Below are 25,035 nucleotides of genomic sequence, written 5' to 3' on the forward strand. Positions count from 1 at the left end.
TAATGCACTAATAAAAACATTTGTTAAAAAGAGGCCTAGGGAGGTTCAGTGTCTTTTCCAATGTTTCCATTTTTAGTTATTATTATTGTAATCACAATGTTAACAAGACATGCTACAAACATGGATTATCAGACTAGCAGCACGTTTCTTATGGAAATGTGGCTATTTTAACATGCATCTGAGGCAGTCAGAGAGACATCTAGTAAGGAATTAGAAAATACCTGTTGACTTGCATCAGGGTTTTCTAAAAAATTCCCTTTCAGAACAAATGGACTATTTATATGTCTGCATCTCTCCCTCCCTCCACTCCCCCACAACACCCCCACTCCACCCCACACACACACTTCTCTCTCCCTGGTTCTCTCTCGGTTATTCTCTCTCCAATCTGGTATCTTTTGTTCCTGCTTGAACTAAGATCACTTTCCTCTTTCCAGTCTGCCTCTCTCCTTTTCCTAGTCCTAAGGATCTCTTTGGTTCAAAATTAAGCTCCTCTCCCTATTTTCCAGACTGCATCTCTCACAGCCATTCTGTGAACTTACTTTTCAACTAAAAAAGACTTTCTCAATCTTTCAGTGCACAGTCACACAGCTACCCCTAGTGGAGAACAATCTCTTCAACATTTCTCTTCTATTGTCAAGCTGGATTTTAAATAGCAATTAGTAATGCTGGAATAACGTACAAATAACAAGTGAACACTAGTCCCATTTTCTTAATTAATCTAACATTCACCTGGAAGAATTGTTTAAATTTATATCACCTAAGAAAAATACAGTAAAAGCATTAAAAGGGCTGTTTGCCCTCAAATCATTATTCTCATATCTCTTTTGGATCTTCTAAATACATTGAGAATTTGAGGGAAACAGTGTTCTACATTCACAAAATAGTTTAGTGTTATAATACACTTTTACTCATTGAGCTATTACTCCATTTCACAGATAAAGAAATGGAGACACAGAGAAGTAATTTGTCTGAGGCCAAAGAGCTCACAAGTTGAAGAAATACAAGCATTTTCATATTTTAGGGTTTTTATTTAAATGTTTATCTCTGACTGGATGCCTCTTCCCTACTTCTTCATTTGGAAGAAATAAATACTGGTTGTTCTTCAAGGTTCATCTCACAAGTCACCACCAATAGAAAGCTGACTTCTCCTTCCCTCACTTTTATCTCTGACCTGCAACCTAGCACTTTACATTCACTGCTGTTATCACACTGAAGCAAAATTATTTGTTTATGTGTCTATCTCTCAAATGTGTTAGCTACATAAAAGGAGAAAAAAATATTGTATTCATTTTTGAATATTCAGGACCAACCATGGACTGACCCACAGAAAACATTTGCAAGTGCTTGCTGAAGGGGTGAATAAAATGAGCTGGCAGGACCAACTCATAGTGAGGTCTCGGACTCCAAACCAAATTGTCTTTCCCCAGGCCATACTGCACTGGGGCACAATTACAAACTTTAGGTTTATGTGGCTGAGGTGGCCTTACCAAGACACACACAATACACTCAGTTATTCTCCAGTGTGCAACATTTTCATTGTACCTAACTTATGGAGAAGACCTATTCCCTGCTTTTTAAAAAACTTCCAAGGTAAAGACAAGTACTCCATTTACCAAGTAGAGGACCAAGAGACAGAATTAGAGCATAATAACTGTCACTTGGGATTAAGACAGCTTTGCACTGAGTAGCCTCCAGGGAGATGTGAGTTTGCCTGGTTTGGAATATTCCATGGGTTAACATTTGTGTATATTGCAGATTTCCCTCTTGTGAACGGCTACGAAGTCTACCAGCCCTTGGGAATGCCATGAGGAATGAATGAGATGACGTTTGGGAAAGACTTTGTAAATTTGGAAGCACTGTCCCAGTGTGAGCCCCACCTGTCCAGTCTATTCTATTTTGTTACCAGGCTGCTATGCACCTTCCTCATCTCCAGCACCTATCTTTCCAAATGCTCTGAAGAGAAGCCCCCTTTCCAGCAGGTGCCCACCCAGAGAAGTGGACTGTCACTCTGCCAGGGTCCTGCTAACTGTCCCTCTCAGAAAACCTCCCTCTGCCTTAGGAAGTTTCACTTTCAAAATTATAATGAATTAATAATCCTGTACATGTGTGTCCTTGTCCCAGAGTGGAGAAACTTAATACCAATCAAGTTACCTTCGATCTACTTCATGTGATTTCAAACTTGCAACCCATCTGGAATTTCTTCTGGGAGTTGAAGTAAAAAGAACACTTATTTCAAAGAGGAGAGTATCAAAGGAATTAGAATCAAGTTTCTACTTTCTGTTTCACTGTTAGGAAAACTGTATTGGAGCCATGGAGAGATTCCCATCTAAGAATAGAGGTAACTTATAAATTTGGTTGAGAATTCAAATAGCATTGAAGATTAGATGACAAAAAAAAAAGAGTGAAATTTTCCTTCCTGCCCTAATCTCCCCTTTTTGCTGAATTTCTTATGCAATTTTCTTTTATCTTCTTACACATTATTTTACAAATTACCTAATATCCTTTCAGAGGAACATGGTAGTATCAATAATTAGGAGGAAACAAAAACAGAACAGAAGAAAGTTCTAATAACTTATTTTTAAGGTAGTTTTTCCTCCTTGGCTTCAGATAGTTTGAGAGTTAAGAATAATATTTCTCCTGTTTGCTTCTTATTTTAAAATAATTTCAAAATTCATATGAGACCATTTCTGAGAATCAATTTGACATGAATCCAAAACCTGTGTTTGTGTGAATATTCTTATAAAATCGTTACCTCAATGGACTGGCTTCCAGGAGTTGTGTAATAAATGTTTCTTGATACCCAGTCCAAGGCCAGGCTCATAGAGTACCCCAGCAGAGACAGAGGAGCAAACACTGTCCTGTTGGTGCCATCTGTCTTCACTCTGTGAATTTCACCCTGGGAAGAAAGACAGGGAGGTGAGCTATAAGAAGGTAGGGCCACAGCCCCACACAGGAGCCCTCTCCCACAGCGACCAGGCTGGCTGCCAGGTTTCTTTAACTTTCCTCACACCATGGGTGGGGGTAGGGGATTTGAGAGGGTGTCAGGGCTCACTGTGGGTAAAGCTAATGCCAGCAACCCAGTTTTTAAGTGTGTCACAGGAATGCACAGGCTTACCATTCAGGTTACCCCTGATATGGGCTATAGAGATATATTCTAATAATCATAGAAACAAGAGTCATAAAATAAGTCACAGATGTGGATCAGAGCCAGGAGAATATGTGACACAGGGATAAACATCAAACACAGCAATCTTTCCTCTCTTCTTCCTTTCTATTCTCCTTGTCCTGTCCCCATCTTGCAGGTTACTTCTATGAGGAAAGGGAACCAAGCAGAAGGGCACTAGAGGGGCATTCTTACCCTGGGGCAAAGATCCTGATGGAAGGCCCTGGCAGTCCCATCAAGTGCTTTCCCTGGATTCCCTTAGGAAACTACTACTTTTGTCTTGAGTTATGATCATTTTTACATTAATCTAATTTACGACTTCAAAGCCCTCGAGGGCAAGCTTTGTGACTACGGCTTCCCGGGAGGTGATCTAGTTAGGTCGTACGGTGTCAGACAAGTTATAGGCACTTAATATAATGTTTGCTGAATCAATAAATAATACCCCAAAGTTTATATTTGTTTAGTACATTAAAGCTAAAGAATTTTTTTTAATCTTTACTCTAAACCAAGTTCACATTTACATTTCTCCCTAAATCAAAAAACTTAGTGACAAATTAATTTCTGGACCATTTCCTTTTTATCTACCCCACAGAAGTCAGTCTGTAGAAAGGCATCATCCAGATGAAGTTACACACTTTGAATGTTATTCAAAACTTACTGGATTCTCAACCCAATAGATGAATTGTTCTGAGTCATCAAATTCAACATCAAAACCATTCTGTATGCCCGCTATGGGAACCATAGCATCGTTGCTTTTCACCTCAGGATTAAGGGAAATTCCAAAAATTATATGGTTTCTTACAGTAATCAAGAAAGGTTGATCATCTGCAAAAACAACAGAATACTGTCAAAATTATATTGTATGATTCCCAGACCTTCACCATACTCTGTCAATTCCTCACTTGCACTGGTGAGCCATCAGTGTTGGATAAACGTCACAGTTAGAAAGTTCTTCCCATTCTACACACAGACAAGCCTCACTAGTTTCAGAACTCAGGAAAAGGGGAATTGGATTTTGAAAAAGGAAAAGAAAAAATGTGCAAGTGAACATTTAGGCTATTCTTGGTAAATGGCGACTTATCAGCTTTAAGCTTATTCAGAAAATAAAATATTACGAAATGTCACCTAGTACTCATTACTGTAATAAAAAAACATCAAATTTATAATCTCATCAGTGTGGACTAGTATCTGCCTTCCTCACTAAATTCTCACTGCCAAAGAGCAGTGATAGTGTTTGATTTTTTTCACTCTTGTGTACCCAGAGCCTGGCATACAATAGTTGCCCAATAAATATCTGCAGTAAACATTTATGGTAAGAAACAACCACATAACTGAATAAATGTGTGACTGAATATGTAAATAGTGTCTTTGAAAGTTCTCAAAAATGCAAATATCTCTATAATATTTGAATTAAACTATTAGTCACTTAGGCTTGTGAACACAGACAGCAAAAATTTATCAAAACTAATTTAATCTTTATCCTGGCCATTGCCCCATCATCGAACAATTTATATTAATAAAATTCAAGAATTCCTCCCTCAGAAAAGAAAAACGTTTGAATATAAGTTTTTTGTTAAGATACATGCATAAGATGTTTCACATATTAAGATAAAGTATAAAATGATTAATCACTGCATAACTCTCAAGAGCTAAAAATTATGTTTTTGTTACTTTGATCATCCAAGAAGTTTTTCAAGTTCAGCAGGATTTTCTTGACACTTTTCTTTATTTATTTTGACAGTTCATTAACTTTTCCTTGTTTTTACCATTTTTATTACACAAAAATAACTCTTCATTTACTAACCTAGTACAAATTTAAATTTGATTTTAATGTAAATCATACAACCGTTAATGCGTCACTTTTATGAAGCACAACATCGTTCACAACAAACTCCCAAACTTGTGTTCAACTGGGGCAAATGAGATTTGCAGGAACTATGTCACTTCTTCAGGGAACAATGTAATAAAAGATGGACCATTAACGCTCAAACCCTTGTCCCAACTGCTCCATATTCCACATCAGTCATTGCTTCTAAAGAATTGCAATTACCACAATACCCCTCCCATTTATTGAGATGGGGCACATTATATGTGCCACATGGCATGCATCAAATAAATATTATTTCATTTAATTTATCTCCCTGAAGCCTCATAATCCTGTTTGTTACAGAGTTATCACCCCAGCTTGCAAATGAAGATCAAAAAAATTAACAATTTAACCAAGGTCACACACCAGGTCTCCTGGGCTCCAAAATCTATCTTCTCTACCACTATGCTGAAGAAAACATAGACCAGGTACTAAATATTGAATATCAAATGACCACTCATTTCATTTAGTTTAACTGCAATAATGAAAAATGAAGGTTATAAGTTTCAGACATACCTTGATATTATGATACTATTTAATGATTTATCAATTACATGTTATAAATACTCATTTGTTCTGTTTAAAAAAAAAACTATTTCTCAATGTGATAGGGAAATTTAAAACTTCACTCATTCAAAACCTGATCCTGCTTTTTTTGATGGGTGATCTTCCTCTTGCTTAATTGGACTACTCCTCAACCAAAGCCTGATTCAAGGCCTGGAATACTGAATTTCTCATCCATCAAACATCAAAGAGCCCTTCCTGGCTCTTCCCTGCAGCCCCCTCCAGTTCTAGTCCTTCCACATTCATTACTTCTTCCTGGGGATCTCCCCACGCTCTTTATGTGATTGCTTCTGGTATACCTGAGGTTTACCACCATTGAACACTTGTGAGCAACAAACCACTGGGATATTAGTTAACCTGCACTGGAGGAAAGTACGAGAGCCAAGGCGAGGGATGATGCCAGAGGAGCACCTGAAAAGAAGCCACCAGTGAGGCACAGATGGCATGAACGGGAGGGGGCGCATGAGAAGGGGTCAATGGGGAAGAAAAAAGAAGTGACACTACCCAACTATCTAAGGGCAAAGGGGTGAAAGGCCTGGGAAGGAGCAAAAAAAGAATATTGGAAAGCTTGTCATTCACTCAACATTTACTGAGAGCCACCATAGGCCACAAAGTACCATCAACAATGAGCGTACATGCACAAAATCAGCTGGAGGCTTGACCCCCAAGGAACTTAGCACCTAGAGTTCAAGACTAGGCACATGGGCCCTTACAGCTCCCTGTGATATGGAAGGAGCAGGCACAGAAGGATGGACAGAAGGGGGCTCAGGAGAGGTGAGAACTAAGTTGTGCTCAGTCAGAGGTCTCAGTCATCTGAAATTAAAGATCACCTCCTCCTGTCTATTCTTCATGTCATGATTCCATTAAGGTTAGTGATAGCAGAGCAGAGAAGTGAAGGAACCACAGTCCTGGAATGGAATGGAAGTTAATGTTGACATTAAATAGTGACATCTGTGACCCCCAGATAGAAGTCCTCCTTTAGTCACAAACTGATGGTCCCCGCAGCCTCGCCTGGAGTATGTAAGAGTGTTTTCTTCTTAAGCACAGAATACTGAAGCAAGTGCCCCATGCTCCTCAGACTGAGTGGATTTGAGGATATTAAGGGGCTTTGGATTGAGTTATATTTTATTTAGTTTGGGTATTGTGGGGAACATTTTTTCTAAATAAAAAGAATAAAAACAAAAAAATTTCTGAAGCCCCTCATTTTAAAATTTAATACAAAATTTGGAAAAAAAAAATAGAAATCTCCCATAATCCCCCATCTAACTGTAACCACTATTGGTGCCTGTATATATTTTCCTCCAGATGTTCTTAATGCATGTTTTTACAAGGAGATATTAGACAATATCCATGTTTTCATGTAAGAGTAGCACTCAAGCACTTCCACGGCTATTGCAGACACTTAGTAAACACCAAAGACTACAGAGTAATTAAATCGAGTAAAATGTTTTCACCTACATATGTTAAATCTTCTGAACATCTTACTTATTAACACATGTTGGTGGTCAAGTTCCCCAACTAGTACTCAGAAACCAACTGGGAAATATTGAGAAAGGCCCACCTCAGCAAGGTCTACCCATGGGAACACCACCAGTGGAACCATTTGTGAAACAACAAGAGGCACTATTTAGAATTAACATTTATCAATCATCGTCAGATCATAATATCGATTACACCAATCCCCAATGCATAGTTAAAAACCTTTGTGGTGAAAGAATGCTTTGTATCCAAAATGTCTATAGCCCAGATTAATCTTCTCCTGAAAGATTCTAAGGACACACTAAATTAAACAATGTCAACAAGGATTAGGAGCATAAGTCTCTGAAGAAAAATGGCAAATGCCAGTCCCTTTTATAAGCATTACCAATAATTAAAAATCTTTCATCATGACAGTATCATTGTACAATATCACATACTGATGGGATTTGATTTTCAGTAAGCTCACACCTGCATAGGCTATAAACATGATAAACTTCCTAGACACAATATATATTCTCCATTTGAAATCTGAATATTCTCTCTTCATTTAGGAGTACGTTATCATTAACCATTTTATTTATATTTGTCTTAGCAATTTTTATCAATATCAAAACCCATTTATTCCTCTTCACCAAGAAATGAAAAGAAACAAGTTTAGAGTAACTTTTCAGATTTTTAAGCAATAGAGAATGATCTTTAAAACATTTATTATACACAAGATAAACACTCCTGAAGAAATCTCTTTTCTTTTGTACTCCCTAAAGGACTTAAATAACCCTCCACATACTCTTCAATCAACCAAGTAAAATAACCCCAGGACGAAATGAAGATTAAATTGTTCCAATAGTCACTTATAATATTTCACACAGAGACAGATGCCATTTTTGAAGATTCAGAAAGTAGTGAAGGTACTGAAATTGGGATCAGAAGACCCAGAACACAACACTCATCATGGACTATTAGATATAAAATAAAATCGAGACAATGGACCTGAAAAATGAAGCTGTATACAAATGTCAAGAACTCTTCCTTCCTAAGAGCAAAATTGGAACTTCTGGTTACCATACTTTGTTAGAGAAGTCTAACTACAGCCAAGTGTGAGAAAATTATGAGGCTAAAACTTGTTCAGTCACATGCATACATAACATGAGCTCCATATACAGAAACTGTATTACCACTGAGGTGCTCCATGAAATCCCCCACACAGCACATACGCCACAGATACCTGCTGTATCAAAGGGAACACAGCACATGCTCAGTCCCAAATGGGCTTGGAGCTTCCAAGGTCTGGCACAAACTGTGACCAGCTCCATCTTCACAGTCTAATAAAGGGCATACCGTACCTCTCAAGCAATTCACAGAATCCTGGGAGAGATTCCACCCGGAAGGACAAGCACAGGAGTAAAACTTAGGCGACTGTGAGGAAAGCAGGCACAGGTGGCTGCAGGGGGCAGAGGCACATGGATTCACGGCTGTAGGAGAAAGAGAAGAAGGCATCAGAAAACGGAGTGGCTCCTGTATCAGTGCACGGGGTCATGCTGTCACTGTGCTCCCAGAGGCTCCCCGTTTGTGGAAACATGAGTACTTTAAGTTACCTCTGCTGTCTTGCCTTGTTTTGTTTTCTCTAAATGACTTTATCCTTCCCTAACACCTTGTTTACAATATAAAATTCAGAAGTACAAGAGGGAGGAAGGATTTACCCAAGGTCACAGATGGATCCAGTCTATAACAGGATTATGAACCAACAGTCACTAAGTCGTCCGAACTTGGGAATAGAAATAGGATGCTAAACAATGTGTCCTTGCCGGACCTACAGGAGATCCTTCTGCAGCAAATGAAACCAAGTGGGCTTGGAGCTTCCAAGGTCTGGCACGAACTGTGACCAGCTCCATTTACTATGTGACCTTGGCATTTACTCAGGATTGTCCAAGATTGGGTTAGATAATAATCTTTTATTTTTCTACTGATGACATGTTTGTCTGTCTCTGCTCCTTGAAAAAAGGAACCCTGTGTGCATCCCAAGCTCAAAAGCTGTTTCCTAGATTGCTATCTGTTATGTTAGAATTAGATTATTAATCTAATTCATTCTTGCCCCCAAAGAATGCTAAGCATTCACTACGTACCAAACACTATCCTAAGCACCGGGACCTACATAAACTACTATAAACTACTATACACATAGAGTATATATTCTAGCAAAAAGAAACAGAACTAAACCCACAAATTGCTTGGGTTGGAGGATTAGAATGTGAAGGTAAAGAGCAAAAGAACTTTAAGAGGAGTGGCTATTTTACATAAGGTGATCAAGGAAGGTCATTCTGAGAAAGTGATGTTTGAGCAGAATCCTAAGTAACATATAGAAGCAACTCTTGCAGAGACCTCGAAGATAGAGATTCTGGGCAGAGTGAAGAGTTAGTGCAGAAGTTCAGAAGCAAGAACTGGCCTGGTGTGTTTCTGGACACACTGCAGTCCAGAGTGGAGAGAGGAAGTAGGGGACACAGTGGGGCAAGAAGGGGCTGGATTCTGAAGTGCAATGAGAAACCACAGCAGGGCTTTGAGGATAGATTATGTGAAGATTGACTTACTGCCCCTGCCCTCCAGAAAGAACCCTGCCAAGGTCAAAAGCATCACCACATGCTTGAGAGTGGTGTGGGGTAGGGGCAGCAGAGCATCTGGGAGGCAATGGGGCCAGAAGAAGCGAGTCCTCACAATAAGCTGCTTTAAAACACTGAGTACTGGGGACAAGAGGACTGAGGTGCTGTCTGGCCTCTGCTTATAATTATCTGATGAGGACACAGAGAAAGGCCACAGAGGCAGTAGCCTGCTGCTGAAGAAAATGGCACAATCCAGATGTGCTGTGGTTCCTGTCAAGGTTTGAGTTTCCCAGGGTAAATACAAGTAATAGCAATGTAAGGAGCGGGGAAAGCATGAAAAGAAAAGGAAAATGTATTGCCCAAATACATAGTCTGCACATTCAGTATTCCCAGAAGAAGCAGCTGCCATGCTCCTCCCAGCATGGAAGTTTCTGTGCTGTCACTTACAATCTGGTTGCTTTGCAGGATGAATGGCAACGATCCCCAGAGGCCGGTAGATATTATACATTACAACTGACTGGTTCCCCCCATTCCACTTGTTGACCCGAATGACATTATGAGTAGCACGGTCAGTCCAGTACACGGATTCTTCAAAGAGAGTCAGGGCATAGGGATGCCGCAGCACCTGAGAAGCAGAAACGGACCATGAGACCCCACCCAGCAACGAAGGCCAAAGTGGACTAAGCAATAGAGGATGTCTGCTCAAGAAGACATTTCCCTTAGCTTAAGTGTTCAATAAAGACACAGGAAAGTAATGGCACAAGAGACAGGCAAAAAATACACCACTTGTCCCAAATCCTACTAAACCACTCGAACTATTTCCAGATATATGTGTCTATTCTGATAATGACACTGGGCACCCATTTAAAAAAAAAAACAAAACTGAAGCACGGAAAGTAAGGGGCCCTGTTTGGATCACCAGCAAGTTAGAGCTGGTCAACTAGTGACCAGCTGAAGGTTCTCAGCCCCCACTCCACTCTCACCACTCCCTGTCCAGTGTTCCTTCTGCCACTCACTGATTCACATCAACCTGTCATAGTAGGGAGGCTTTCCCAGGGCCTCTTCAAGTCACAGGAACTAGAAACAATGGGAATCTTACATGAAACTCAATATCAGCTCTTTGGTAAAATACTCCCTTTCTGAATTTCCCCATTTAAATTGTGAAAATTAATTCAGAGCAATTTGCTGAATAAAAAATTAAATAATATTTAATATAAATTTAGTTAAGGTATTGGCTTTTGTTAAACATAATTTTTAAACTACAGAAGCAACAGATCAGCATCTATAGGTCAACTAAATCACATGAGCTATTAATCCTCCCTGGACATGACACAATCTAACAATGAACTGCCATAAAAAGTATTTTATTTTTATGTTAGTAATAGAGAATGGATTGTCCCTTACTGTTAATATTCCCTGCATTGACCAAATTACCAAATGCCTATAACTCAAAAATTAATTTTAGTTCTCTTGAAACTGTTTTCTACCTAGCCACCATTATAGTTTTAATCTGGTTTTCCTCACTACCAACTTACCAAATCACTGGCTACCACCTGCCTCCGATGCTGTCCATTGTAATCACAAAAGTCTATGTAATCAAGATAAGCATCCATGAAGTAGAGCAGTCTATTGGGGTAGTCAATAGTTAAGCCACAGGGCCAGTAGATCTTGTCCTGGACAATGACCGTGCGCAAGCTGCCATCCATGCTGGCTCGCTCGATGCGAGGGTGATGGCCCCAGTCAGACCAGAACATTAGATGATCACTGTGAAAAGAAACTAGTTATCTATTAGAGGGCACATATTTCAACATGAAAAATTACTCATTAAAAGTACACAGCATCCTGTTCATGCTCTGCTTAAAATAAATCATCTCTAGTTAAGAATGTATGCACAGAGTTTATTATTTCCTCTGAGTGTCACAAAGTAAAACTGTAATCATAATGCAATCACAGCCATCTGGGTGTTTTTATAATGTTCATAAACCATGCCATACATCATGACACCGAAATGTCTCAATATCAAATCATGTTTGTGTACAATCCATAAATAGTTGATCTAGAAAAATCCATCTGTCCTTGTTTATCTATGCTGACATGCTTTAGATAAGAGAATCAATTTATTCCTCTTCAGAGATGCATCATAAATTTTGCTGGTGTGTAATACTTTATACTATATAGGAAGGCAGCATCACATTGAACACAAATTGCCTCACCATCCTGCAGATAGGAATCTATAGAATCTAAGTAAATTCAAGGAAAGAAGCCTCAAAAATTCAATTCTTCCTTTTATGACCAGCAGGCAAATTTTTTCTTCCTTATGCAACTTAAAAGGTTGTTCTAGTAAATAACATGAAACTAAAGTAGAAAAAATTGACTTTCTTCTTGTGTGACCACAAGGTATCAAAGTCACAGTTAAGTGACCCATCTATGCAATATTATAGCATGTATTTGTTAGAAACTTAATTTACATATTTATACAACAATCATATCAATCATTGCACTGTCCAGCTCAAGTCAATGCCATCTTAAAGAGAAAAACCAATTGCTCATATGCACTTTATGAGGATGACTATTCAAATGAAGGAGAGTTGATAACAACCAGTTGATGCCTATCTTGCTAAAACAAGGAGAACTTAATTTTGTGATATGCCTATCAGCTACATCATGCTGTTATTGTTTTACTGTCATTATAACCATGTCAAGACAATAGATTTTTAAGTCTTACTTCATCCTGGGGTCTAATGCTAGTCCCCTTGGATTTGTTACATTTTTGCTGATCAATACCATCCTGTGACTCCCATCAATTTTAGAGACTTCAATGGTTTCCAGAGCATAGTCTGTCCAGTACAGATTCCGACCTATCCAATCTACTGCAACAGTCTCAGTCATGCTGACTCCACTGTCATGCACCTAAAGACAAGTGAGTAAAGGTGACCGTTAAAGAGAATGAATACAAACATAGATATGAACATCTAGAATAATGCATCTAACTTGTGCTATGATAGCTTGATGGGCTTAGAAAAATTTGTCTTCCCGTGTAACTAACCAGGAAATCAATATTGCAAAAATATACAAGATTTCATAACTCTGAATATTCTAAGATAATTCTATGATTGACTTAGTGGGTAATTTCATTTTGATTTCAAAATGTTTTTGTATTTACACAAGAAATCTACCCATCTGCTAAACTGGCAACTTTATTAAACTTTATAATGTTCAGGCTGGAATTGTGGTTCAGTGGTGGAACACTTGCACATGGGAGGCACTGGGTTTGATCCTCAGCACCACATGAAAATAAAATACATAAAATAAAGGCATCGTGTCCATCTACAACTAAAAATAAAAGTTATGAAAACCTTGTAATGTTCATATGCCAAGAGGATTATCTTTATTAATTAAGTGCCAACATTTACAAAATAAAATTCTAAAAGGCAGAGGAAACAGCAATCAAGGGTCAAAAACTGAAGCTTCAGGAGATGGATTAAGAAATGGAACTAAAATAAAGCCAGGAAAAGCAACCCTTTGACTGTCCTGTCCTTTCCTCTCCTCTCATCCACAAAAGACTGCAAAAGTGACCCCAGAGATATGGTGGCATCTTTGCATTGCTGGATGTGGAATTCAGAATCATGGCAAGGTCCCCAGAGGCCATGCTCTTACTAAAATACCCACAGAGTAGGAACTAGGAAGGAACCTTCTGGCCTCTGAGTGTGATGCTTCAGAGGAACTGTGAGAACAGCCCAGGATGGGAGAGGTAGGGCTTCCTCTCACTGGTGAACAGCAGCAAATAGAAGCAATATGGAGGGACTAGTCGGGCAGAAGGTTGCCACAAATGTACTTACTACTCTCTTGTCTGTTCCATTTTGAAATGCACTCCAGGTTTTGCCCTGACTTGAGTCAGACCAAAAGATACGACCACTGACTGAATCGAAATCAAGAGCTACAATGTGAGAACCATCCTGGACCAATGCATAGATATTGTGGACCTGAGAGGTGATGTTGTCAGCAATAATTTTGTTCTGACTTGCCACCAGCAACAGTAGACTTTCAGATGCTGTCCAAGAGAAGGGGAAAAGGCAAAAATGTCAATGATTCTGGGAGAAAACATAATTAAAGGGTCTCAAACATTTAATGTAATACTTTTGGTAACAGGAGGAAATTGTGATTCTGAACTATAGTGATCAGGGGAGAAAAGCCCCAAAAGAATTATTTCAATCACTTCATTCTTAATCTTAATAGTTAGCCAAATTTCATGAATATTTTAGACTCTAAAACATCTTTCTTCCTTGAATTGTATTTCAATAAGTGTCTAAATACCAATCTGAAGTGAAGTGACTTTACTTAGTCTTCTTTGCACTGTGTTTATTTTTGTACTTTGCTTCTCTGCTTACTAGGCTATCGGCTTTTTCACAGAAGGTGTCCCCTCTTAAACATTTTTGTTTGTCCTGAGGCATTTTGCTACAGCAGAAAGTTCTAGTTGTTTGTCATTATCCCCTCCCCAATTTTTCTCTTTAGTAATAAGACATGACAAGTTTTAGCTTGGCATGTGGCCACCCAGCTAGACAGTGTCTTCCTCCACTGAAACTTGAAGTGACCCCAAGACTAAGTTCTGGCCAATAGGATATGAATAGAAAGATGCTCAGTTCCAGGTCACAGCCTTAAAGGAAGTTGCTTGCCCTCCACTTTCTTTTTCCCTTTCCTACTTTCTAAGAGAAAGAAAAGACTGGAGCAAAAGCACTGGATCCTACATGGAATCCATGCCAGGTGTGGTGGCACACACCTATAATCCCAGTGACTCAGAAGGCTGAGGCAGGAGGATCACAAGTTCAAAGCAGGCTCAGCAACTTAGAATAAAAATTTAAAAGGGCTGGGGATGTAACTCAGTGATAAAGTACCTCTGGGTTAAATCCCCAGTACCAAAAATTAAAAATAAATCACATGATTTATTAAAATAAATTATTAAAAATAAGTCACATGATGAAGATAACAGGCGAGCTCTATTCCCTGGACTGCCTACTAGACTCCTACTTATTTAAAAAAGAAAACTTTAATTTTGTTTTATCATCCTGTATTTGGTAACTTTGAAAGCAACTAAACCAATACTCTAATATACAGTATAGCTACTCTAATACAATAGAAACTGAATTTGTACTGGTTGAAATTACTAAGTCTTATGTAAAGATGTTTAAATATCATTGGACTAGACAAAGGAGAATGAAGGGCAGGGAGGGGCGATGGGAGGAAAGAGTAGAACGAACTGGACATAACTTTCCTATGTTCGTATATGAATACACGACCAGTGAAACTCCACATCATGCAGCCACAAGAATGGGCTCTTTATTAGAATAAGTTATACTCCATGTATAATATGTCAAAATACACTCTACTGTTCTATATATCTAAAAAGAACAAATTTTTAAAAATATGTTTAAATATAATTTGTTTTAAATGTTTTAAAATATATATTATATTTTATAAATAAAATAAAATGTTTTAAATAATATTTAAGTAATAAAAAATGTAATCTTCTACCTGTAAATGTTTTAACCTCTATTTCCCAAAATACATTAAGATTTTGAGGTAGAAAGACATCATGTACCCTTTCTAGGATGCAAGTTGGTCTGACTCTGAATTAACATTATCAAATGTTTATGCACAGCACTAGATCTTAAGCTATATACAGTTAAATAAGCCGGAGTTAGCTTGCTTATAAATTCAATAATTACCTGTTACTTTGCAAGTCCTCCCATCCTCTTCTAACATGTAGTCATTATCACAAGAGCATCGGAAAGAACCTCTCATATTGTAACAGTGCTGGCTACAAAAGCCTGGAATGTCACATTCATTTATGTCCTCACAGGTCTTAGTATCATTGGCAAGTTGGTATCCCAATGGGCAGACACATTTAGCCCCAAATGGTCCTTGAATACACTCATGAGTACAACCACCATTGAAATGTGAACAGCTGTCCTGGTCTGGAATAAAGAAAGAAAATCACAAAGGGAAAAAGTCAGAAATCTTTGCTTCCTTAATACTCTCTGATGTAATATTTGTCATGGAGTCCCACACCACCTTCAATGTGATGCCCAGGTCAGAGCTAAGGACAATATTGGCTCTGATGAGCTCCACAGGCTATTCAGTGTCTGCCCTGATTTGCCTGAGGATTTGCTATCCATTGGACTTGGACCCATTTCTCTGCCACCAGCATAACTCCATTTAGTGCAATCAGAGAATCTTCAGGAAATATGGTTGTCGTTGATAACGCATGCAAAGAAACATAACTTCACACTTGCTGCCTCTGAACTTCTTCTATCTATATAGAAATGCAACACAGGACTAGAACATCTATGAAAGTGAACAAATGGAAGGGTAAAGGTGACAATGTTAGAGGACACACATCAACTAATACACCATCATTCCTTACTCTCAGGGTCAAAGTGGCAACACCAGAAGCCACCCAAAGACAATTCACATGCCTAGGGATATAAATCCCCTCTAACTTATTTACAAGAATCATGACACAGAACATGCACTAGCAGGGTAAATCACAGTAATTAGGACATTTTCAGCACAAACACAATACATATGACATCACAAAAATCTAAGATACTTCACAATCATACCTGGCTGTGGTTCATCTGAGAATGAGCATTGATTAAAGAGGAAAGAAAGAAAGGACAGTAATTAGGATTACATGCCAATCACAGCACTTTAATCACAGCAAACACAAATCCCCAGACTTCATTTGTTTTGTGGCAAGTTCTGATTGAAATTAGAAAATACTGAAGTTAGAAAAATTCATGAGCACATTACCAACAGAACCAAATTTAATCTGACAATCTGATGGCCTCATTTAGTCTCATTTTTCTAAATGATGACATGAAAATAAGGAAAAACACATAGCCAAGTGCAAAGGTTTTAATGAGAAATATTATCCAGGGATGATTTATTTAAATTCAATTACGATTATCCCTACACAGAGTTGAAGTCACAGAGGAACTAAAATCCCTTCCTAAAAGCTATATGGGGGCTGTGACAATGGCAAGGCTACTGCTCAGAATGAATTTACAGCCAGTAAACTGTGGTCAGGAAACTTACTGCAAAGTGGGGACTCATCTGTCCCATTGGGGCAGTCAAAGATGTCATCACACAGTGCACTCAGATTCACACAGATGCTATAGCCGGGACACTGCCACTGCCAGCTGGGACAGTGAAAGGGCTGAGTAGGGCAGTCCCTCTCATCACTCATATCCCTGCAGTCATTGTCCCCATCGCAGATCCATTCTTTGTAGATGCAGTTTCCATTGTCACAGAGGAAATGAGATGGAGAGCAGGTCTTGGGGACACAGCCATGGTGCTCATCAGATCCGTGGATGCAGTCTGGATGCCCATCACACTCCCAGGTGTCTGGGATGCAGGTACCATCTCCTTGGCACTGAAATTCATCTGAGTGGCACATACCAGGAGGCCTGGTTGCTGGGAGAAACACATGGGGAAAAGAAGCTTGTGAATGAAAGTTATAACCCCTTCAATAGTCAAGATTCAGAAGCTGAGTCAATAGTGGGTAGAATAACAGCTATGACAAAGTTAGTATTAAGCCTGAAATGCTCAAGGATCTTCTCCCACACTGTGGTACATAAAACATTTGTATGTGTCAGATGAGTGATCTGACAACAAAGTACAGGATGCACAGTTCTTAAATAGAAGTAGCTGAATCAAAAGAACATTCTGTTTCCTGTACTTATAATATTTATTCAGTGGTAGATTCAATCATATAATTTAGCCATCTCGCTATCAAAAAAATCACCATATCTACTGTCATGTATATCTAAAGGGGACAAATTGTTTAAGATTTTTTAAATCTTAAAAAAATCACCATAGCAGTTCAATAGTTTAAATAGCTAAGGTTACATTGAACTTCACATGCTTAATATATGTTTGAATGTTCTCATTTGAAATGAACTCTATATCCAGTGAAACCAGCATACAGTAAGTCACCTTAAAAGAAAATACTTAATTCTTTGCAAACTTGCCACAATTTATCAGTCAATCTTTGAGGGACAGTAAGAATGGCTTCCCTATTTGATAAAGCTAAATCCAAGCTTCCTCCCAGGAGTTTCCTGAGGCAACAGAAGGTTCCTTGGAATTAGCAGTTCATCACAGACCATCACAGAGTTCCATGTTTTCTATATGAAACAGGATAATTAGAGATTAAGGAATTTTGAGTTGCCAAAGAATAAAGTATGTAAATATTTTTAGTTAACTTTCCTTTTTATCCATGGATTTATATACTTCCTTCCTAATTTAGAAAAATTAATAAAAATCTACTCTATTGTCAAAAACACCACTGTTCATACATATAACCAACTCTCTGATGATTTTTTTTACAAGCCTAAAATCCATTAAACACAACCAGTAGGAAACTTTAAAAATCATGTCATTTTGGGCTGAGGTTGTGGCTCAGTGGTAGACTGCTTGACTAGCACACGTGGGGCACTGGGTTCGACCCTCAGCACCACGTATAAATAAATAAATTAAAGATAAATAAATTTAGATATGTCTATCTAAAACTAAATTTTTTTTAAATTCATGTCATTTTATTCTCCAGTCTATGAATACTATATATTTCATATTGTATAACATTCTCATTGAATCTTCTGACTAGAAGGAATTTCTTTTCCATAAATTACCTTGGAATTTCATCTACCACTTTAAAGGCCCTCATAACTGTCTACCTGGTTTTAAGTGTCTCTTGCCTTCTATAACTCTCCTTACCACACTCCAAGGACAAATGCTATATATAACATTAGCAGTTATTTAACAAATAGCTGAAAGGATAAATTTGTATGAGTCAATATCACATACAGTTCTGTACCATTTGACCTCCCAATTGAGATTTAAAAAAAACCAGTTAAATATCTTTTTATAAAGAAAAGCCTCAAAAGTTTGAAACACTAATTTGCGGGGTCCAAGGAAAAATTAAAACTGAGAACAAAAATATTTAAGAAATGTTGAACCCACCTGGGAAACTATCTGAAGTGCCCATTTGTACAACCACTGGACTTGCTAATGACAAATCATTATTTGGTAAGGCCTAGGCGATTTTATCCTATGTTCAATACTGATTCTTTTAAGAATGCTTTTCAGTTCAGGATTTCTGACCCCCAGTTTGTCAGAACAGAAACTATATGCAGCAACATCAATAGGAGTAACAATGACCCCTGTCTGAAACACGCCAGGTGTGCAGTACTTACGACAGCCTGCCTCGTCAGAGTTATCACTGCAGTCAAAAACACCATCGCATCGGTATCTGTTGCCAATACATTTACTCCCATCAGCACATTTGAATTGAGAAGCAGTACAGTTTAATACTAACAATGGAAGAGAAAAACATGAGAAATTAGCTCACAGAGAAAATGAGTGAACATTGAGATTTCTGTAAACACTGAAGAAAAGAAATAAAGCAATCCACTTACCACAGTCAGCCTCATCGGACCCATCAATACAGTCCTTGTCCCCATCACAGACAAAAGATGGATCGATACACCGATGGTTGGGGCAATGAAACTGACTAGGTTGGCATGCCTCTGAAGTTTCTAATGTCATCCAAAAACAAAGCCAAGTAAGTTTATTTAATGTTCAACATGTACCAGAGCCAAACTGAAAAATAATAAGTAGCTACACAAGTTTTCTCAATTATACATGGGTTTGAAATTCTTTCAAATCAGTCCCATGGTCAAAGTCAAGAGAACGTGAAAAATAAACAATTTTTGGAATCAAAAATTAAAATGTTACAGAGCAGAGTCAGAAAATATGATTATACCTTGAACAATGGACCACATTTAGCAAGTAAGCACAGGTGCTTGGATTGCCACTGGATCTCATGAACATTGTTAAGTCCATGACTCTTGACAAGAGCTAAGCAACGAAGCCCAATGAGGCAGCATAGGCACCACAACCCTCGTGACAGTAGTCTCAGTATGTAGACAGATCACAATGTCTGGGTTTAATATAAAGTCTAAACAAACAAAAACCAGGGTCCTACCTTGCTGTCAAGGCACCTTGAAGTATTACAAAATGCAGACCACAGAATGCAAAAACTAAAAGGAACTTTAAAGCTCATCTACTCCAAGAGGAAAGTGACTTGCCTAATCTCACAACCAGGACTAGAATTTACTCTGGAGAACTTTGCTTCACCTTAAATTATCATCGCAGACAAGAAAATGAACAATAACTTAAAGGATAAGAACTGGAAAGAGGAAAAACAGGTGGTTAAGATAAACAGAAATTTTAATTTTCTGTACGTCTCTATTATTCTGTCTTTTTGCCTCACATCAAATGAAAAGACAAAAAGAAAAATTAATTGTCAAATGTCTGGATATGTTTATATGATTTTTTAAATTTGCTTTAAATATCTGAATAGTTAGTTAAAGGATTCCTTTTTTCAGTGGGGTTTTACTACTTCATCCAGGTTATAATCAACTTCTGGACTCAGGAGATCATCCTGCCTCAGCCTCCTAAGAAACTGGGAGTATAGGCATGTGCCACTGCTCAGTTCTGTTTTTTTAGGTCCTATCCGAATGTTTGGCATGAGAGACAGCCTTTGTTTTCTTCCATAGAATTTAAAACTTGTAGGACTCTAAGCTTCCCATGGGCAGGTACATGCCTTGATTCTTACAGCCCATTGATACAAAGACGGACAGACAGAATAATAGTGCCTAAAGAACTAGGAAATTGTTTGCCTCTTAGAGGAAAGAGTGCAAGGACAGCTGACTATTCAAACTCATTCACCAGCTGACCAACCAAGAGAAAACGGTGCATAACTTACGACAGTTCTTCTCATCAGATCCATCACCACAGTCGTTGTCTGTGTCACAGATCCAGTCCCTTGGGATACACAGGTTATTATCACAGGTAAAGTAGGACCCAGGGCAGGTAGCAGGTGCTCGAGTGGGGCAGTTTTGCTCATCACTGCCATCCACACAGTCATTGTGCTTGTCACAGCGCCAGTGTGCAGGAATGCACTCTCCTCCGTGAGTGCAGGTGAATGCCGAAGGTGAACAGGTATTATCTACAAGAGCAGTGAACTGGCCATGAAGACATTTGCTTTTGCAGCATTTTACATGAGTGCTTGCCTTGTGGGTCAAAAACTCTCCTTTTTCAGTGGGAGCATTACACAAAATAAGGAGAGATGTGTATCCAATGATACCATCTAATCACTGAAATCATTAAGTACTACATATGCACAATATACATATGCATATGTACGACTGTAAGGATCTATGCATTCTCTTTTAATTCTCACAATAATACTATGAAGTACATATAATTATCTGCATTTTGCAAATATAGGAAACTGAAGCTCTGAGAGATTTAGGAATCTGCCTAAGATCTAAGCTCTAATTGATGTGATCAATAGGTGCACCTTTAACTTCTAAACTTCACTTCCTCCAATCATAATTTCAAACTCAGTAACCTTGAAACAGATAAAAAATTCAGTTATCAATGAACACTCTTAGAAGCAGGAAAATAACATATAAAAGGATGAAACTTTCAGAAATTCCAGAAAAAATGTACAAGTGAACACTTCTATTTTTCAACTCTGGCACTCTTCTTTTTCTCCAAAAGACAGGTTACTATTACCATAGGTCTCACCTTGATAGAGATTTCTGAGATTTCAATTGTCCTCTGTCTTTATTGTTTAAGACTTCAATGGGATACTTATGCCTTCTGCAATAGCATTTATTAAATCTCAAACTTCATAGACTAGACAACCACCAAATAAGGTGGTAAAGGTTAAGACTGTCATTTCACCCTTAGTTCATGTTACTCCAAAATATGGGAAAAAGAAATATAACATGAGTTTTTCAAAGACTATGGTGGCAAGTACCTGTTGTGATAGTATATTCTCAGATACTAAAGGTTATATCCATTTTGATTCAACTGTGCTGGGGGGTGGGAGCTGTAGATGGAATCCAGGGCCTCATACACACTAGGCAAGTGCTCTATCACTAAGCTACATCCTGACTCAACTTTTTGAGAGCTTATCAAGATGTAATGACTCTGAATTGGTCCAAATAGCTAATGTCAAAACAAATTTAATTGAAGATGATCTAAATCAATGCTAGAAACTATTTTCATTATATGAATGGCATTATTGCTGAGCTTCCTAAAGGTCAAAGAGTACAGGTTAAGAATCTGAAATTCTAAAAGATATTTTTCCTATATAAATTACCTAGCTTTTTATTATTTTTTAAGCCCACCTCTCTCTGTTCTGTTTACCCCAGGAAATATCTCCTGAGCACAGCTACTTACTAGATGCACCACACAGATGCTCATCACTGTTATCATGACAGTCGTCAACTCCATCGCAGCGGTAGTAACTGGGCACACATCGGCCATTGTTGCAGGAGAAGGAAAAAGAGCCACACTGCTCAGTGGGTGGTTCATGAGCTGGGTCTCCCTCACAGGCCAAGTGATTGGAAGTCAGCCTCATTCCATAGGGGCACCCACACACCCGCTGGAAATTTGGCACCGGGAAGCAGAAGTGGCTGCAATCACCATTGGGGTGGGTGGGTTGATTGCAGTAGTTAGACCCTGAAAATGAAAATGCAAAGCCCTGAGGAAGCAAGTTATGCACATGCCCATTACATGGATCACAGGTTGATTTGTGAAGGGACACAAACAGGAAAGAACATTTTTCATACCCAGTATTAAGACATAGCAAGCATCTTCCTGGAAGGTGACCTGCTAAGAACAGCATTCCATTTAAAAACAGAAAAGTGCCAAATATGTATTTCCTAACAATGCTTTCAGGGTTGAAGAGACTTGGAGAGTGACAGGAATAGAGAACTATCCAAATATATAACTATTAATAAGTACTTAAAGCAAAAAGGAGCCTCCCTATCAAATATGACATCCATAAGAAGAGAACGAACTCAACAAGCTCACTCACCCGTCTGGATGCTGATGTCATACGACTTCACATGCATTATGTTGGTGATGCCGCTTCGAATGACCCTCACGTCTCCCCCATCCGTTTTCCTGACTTGAACAATCGCACCCAGTCTCCAGTCAGTAAAAAACACGTGATCTAAGAAGGAATACAGAGGATTCACATTTTCAGTCACAGCTTACTTATAAATAAATGACTGAGGGAATTAACCTACTTATAAATACATTACTTGGTGGAAAGCAAAAGGCTTGTAATGCTTCTTGCAATCCCAAGACTCTTCTCCCATAAATATCTCTAATTTGTTTCTGTAACCATTTTCCATGACCAGTTGGTCTCTAGAAATGCTCTTTGGAAGCTTACATTTTATTAACATCATGGTTCAGGTTCAGGGTAAGTATGCGTGCAATTTTACAATGGCATTTAGTAGCAATCAAGTTTAAACTTTGATAGGAAAAAAAAATTTTTATCTCAGTGTTCTTCTACAGAGCACTCAATGAGGCCCCCTCAGACTGAACTCTTATCCCAACACTAAGTTGCTAAGTGGTTAAGAAGTGCTTAACTGCATGAAGGCAACAGATGACATCAAAGATTCCTTCCAAGTCCAAAAATCTGTAACCCATATGTTCATGAGAATACTTAATTTTTTAATACTCAACTTTAATAAGAAGTTATTGAGAAGGAAAAGTACAAATCTAGTCCAAAGAGGAACTTTATATATTTGGGATCAGTAAAAATATCAACACAAGGGTTCATACGCCTGCAACCTCATCAATATTCCATGATGCTCAGAATGGTAAATCAGGCAACATAAGATTCTACATGACAAAAATTTAAGCATGTTCACTTTACACTAACTACTGAAGCAAGGAAATAAACACATGGATTTCAACAACGTTCAAAAGAAAGGACTTAATTAACATGGATTTTCTCTTAGGCAATCATTTAACTAACTGGAAATCCCAACTAACTAGAAAATGCTTAAGATGCCACAAACTTTATAATTAGACCAATTTTCCTTATCTGTGGTCTAATCAATGACTAATCAGTCATTGGACTCACTAAATCTTTTCTCCACTGACTGGCAGTGTCAGTCCCACCATTTAGGAGGGGAGATAAGGAGTTCAATCAAACTCAGTCCTGTGCAATGAATAGTCAAGAAGATCTAGTCTGTTGATAAACAACATCCATGGTATGACACAACAAAAGAACTTCCCAGAAGAAATTCACCCTGAGGGCCAGGGTTGTTAAAAACTAACTCATCTCTTTATTTTGGGAATGTTGTGCTGTTCTCATGGGGATGCACTCAAGTTGTTTTTCATTCTGATGAAACCAAAAGGTACTGAAAATGCATTTTTATTCAGTCCCCAAACATTTCAGCACAGAGCAGATAAAATACAACATTCTTATAATATTCCTGTATAGCAGAAAATAGTGCGTATCTGACTTCATTAGAGAAAAGGGAGTAAATGCTTGGGAGGGTGACTATTTATAATTGACTCATCTCACCAAAAATCTCACAAGAGCATGTCTTAAATATTTTTAAATACCACACACTCCACAGATAAAACAAACAGCAGGTTGGAATATGCAATATATTTACTATTCATTCTGCACTCTATGCACATGAGAAATTCTTTGATTTATAGCCAATGTCTAGTTTTTAAAAAGGATTATGCTGATCATTCAAAGTAAGAAGTTTCAACCAGAGATACAACTAGCATATACTTAGGGCCTTTAATAGCACTATACACAGTGTCATCCCTCAAACTAGGCTAAGTATGATTCTTCATGCACAACCAGAGCAGATGTCAGTCTCCCCTCACTCTTGGCCTAACACTGTATGCAGTGCACAAGCTCTACAGTCATCCACAGAGCTTCGTTTTCAAAACTAAACAAACTACCCATTTCATGGTGCCAGGTTACATTCTTGTCCCCAGCAGCTCAACTCAGAGAAGCTTGCCTACACTGAAGAAGCAGGCTCAGAGAAGGAAGGTCAAAGCTTTGGCTGTGATCATGCTGGCTGTGGTTTCCCAGAACCCCACACTTCCCAGCAATCTTTACTAGTAACATGAAAATTATTTGGAAAGATTGTTGAAGAAATAATCATGTCTTTCTGTTTTTCATAAGTAGTATCCTAACATTTCCATACGACAAAGATAGTTATCTAACATTTTGATGAAAAGTCTTCAGAGTTATTCAATGGTTATACAATTGATAAATATATGTAATCATTTTTCCACAAGGATTCTGATGAGGTTCTTACCCAGCAGAACAATGAAATCAATGATGCCGTGATTTACTATTTCCTCATGTGAAACTTACATAACTAAGTACATACTCAGGAATTGTGTAAGTGTAAACTACAAAGTGCTATGCCTATATAAGTTATCGACATTCTTATTTATATATATCCAAA

The 25,035-nt window shown here is 38.2% G+C and overlaps 1 protein-coding gene across 1 annotated transcript in view; it reads right to left on the reverse strand.

Annotated features, from left to right (window-relative positions):
* Positions 1-25,035, reverse strand: part of LOC306656559 (low-density lipoprotein receptor-related protein 2-like) — a 244,423-nt gene that overhangs the window by 120,511 nt on the left and 98,877 nt on the right. Inside the window, 14 exon segments of the mRNA XM_079131902.1 lie at positions 2,753-2,896; positions 3,822-3,988; positions 8,417-8,545; positions 10,115-10,292; positions 11,203-11,431; positions 12,393-12,577; positions 13,507-13,718; positions 15,391-15,639; positions 16,763-17,140; positions 18,919-19,035; positions 19,141-19,260; positions 20,493-20,735; positions 21,980-22,261; positions 22,620-22,757. Coding sequence (XP_078988028.1) covers positions 2,753-2,896; positions 3,822-3,988; positions 8,417-8,545; positions 10,115-10,292; positions 11,203-11,431; positions 12,393-12,577; positions 13,507-13,718; positions 15,391-15,639; positions 16,763-17,140; positions 18,919-19,035; positions 19,141-19,260; positions 20,493-20,735; positions 21,980-22,261; positions 22,620-22,757 — 2,771 coding nt within the window.

Source organism: Sciurus vulgaris (genome assembly GCF_902686455.1).
Source record: "Sciurus vulgaris genome assembly, chromosome: 3".
Lineage (NCBI taxonomy): Eukaryota > Metazoa > Chordata > Mammalia > Rodentia > Sciuridae > Sciurus > Sciurus vulgaris.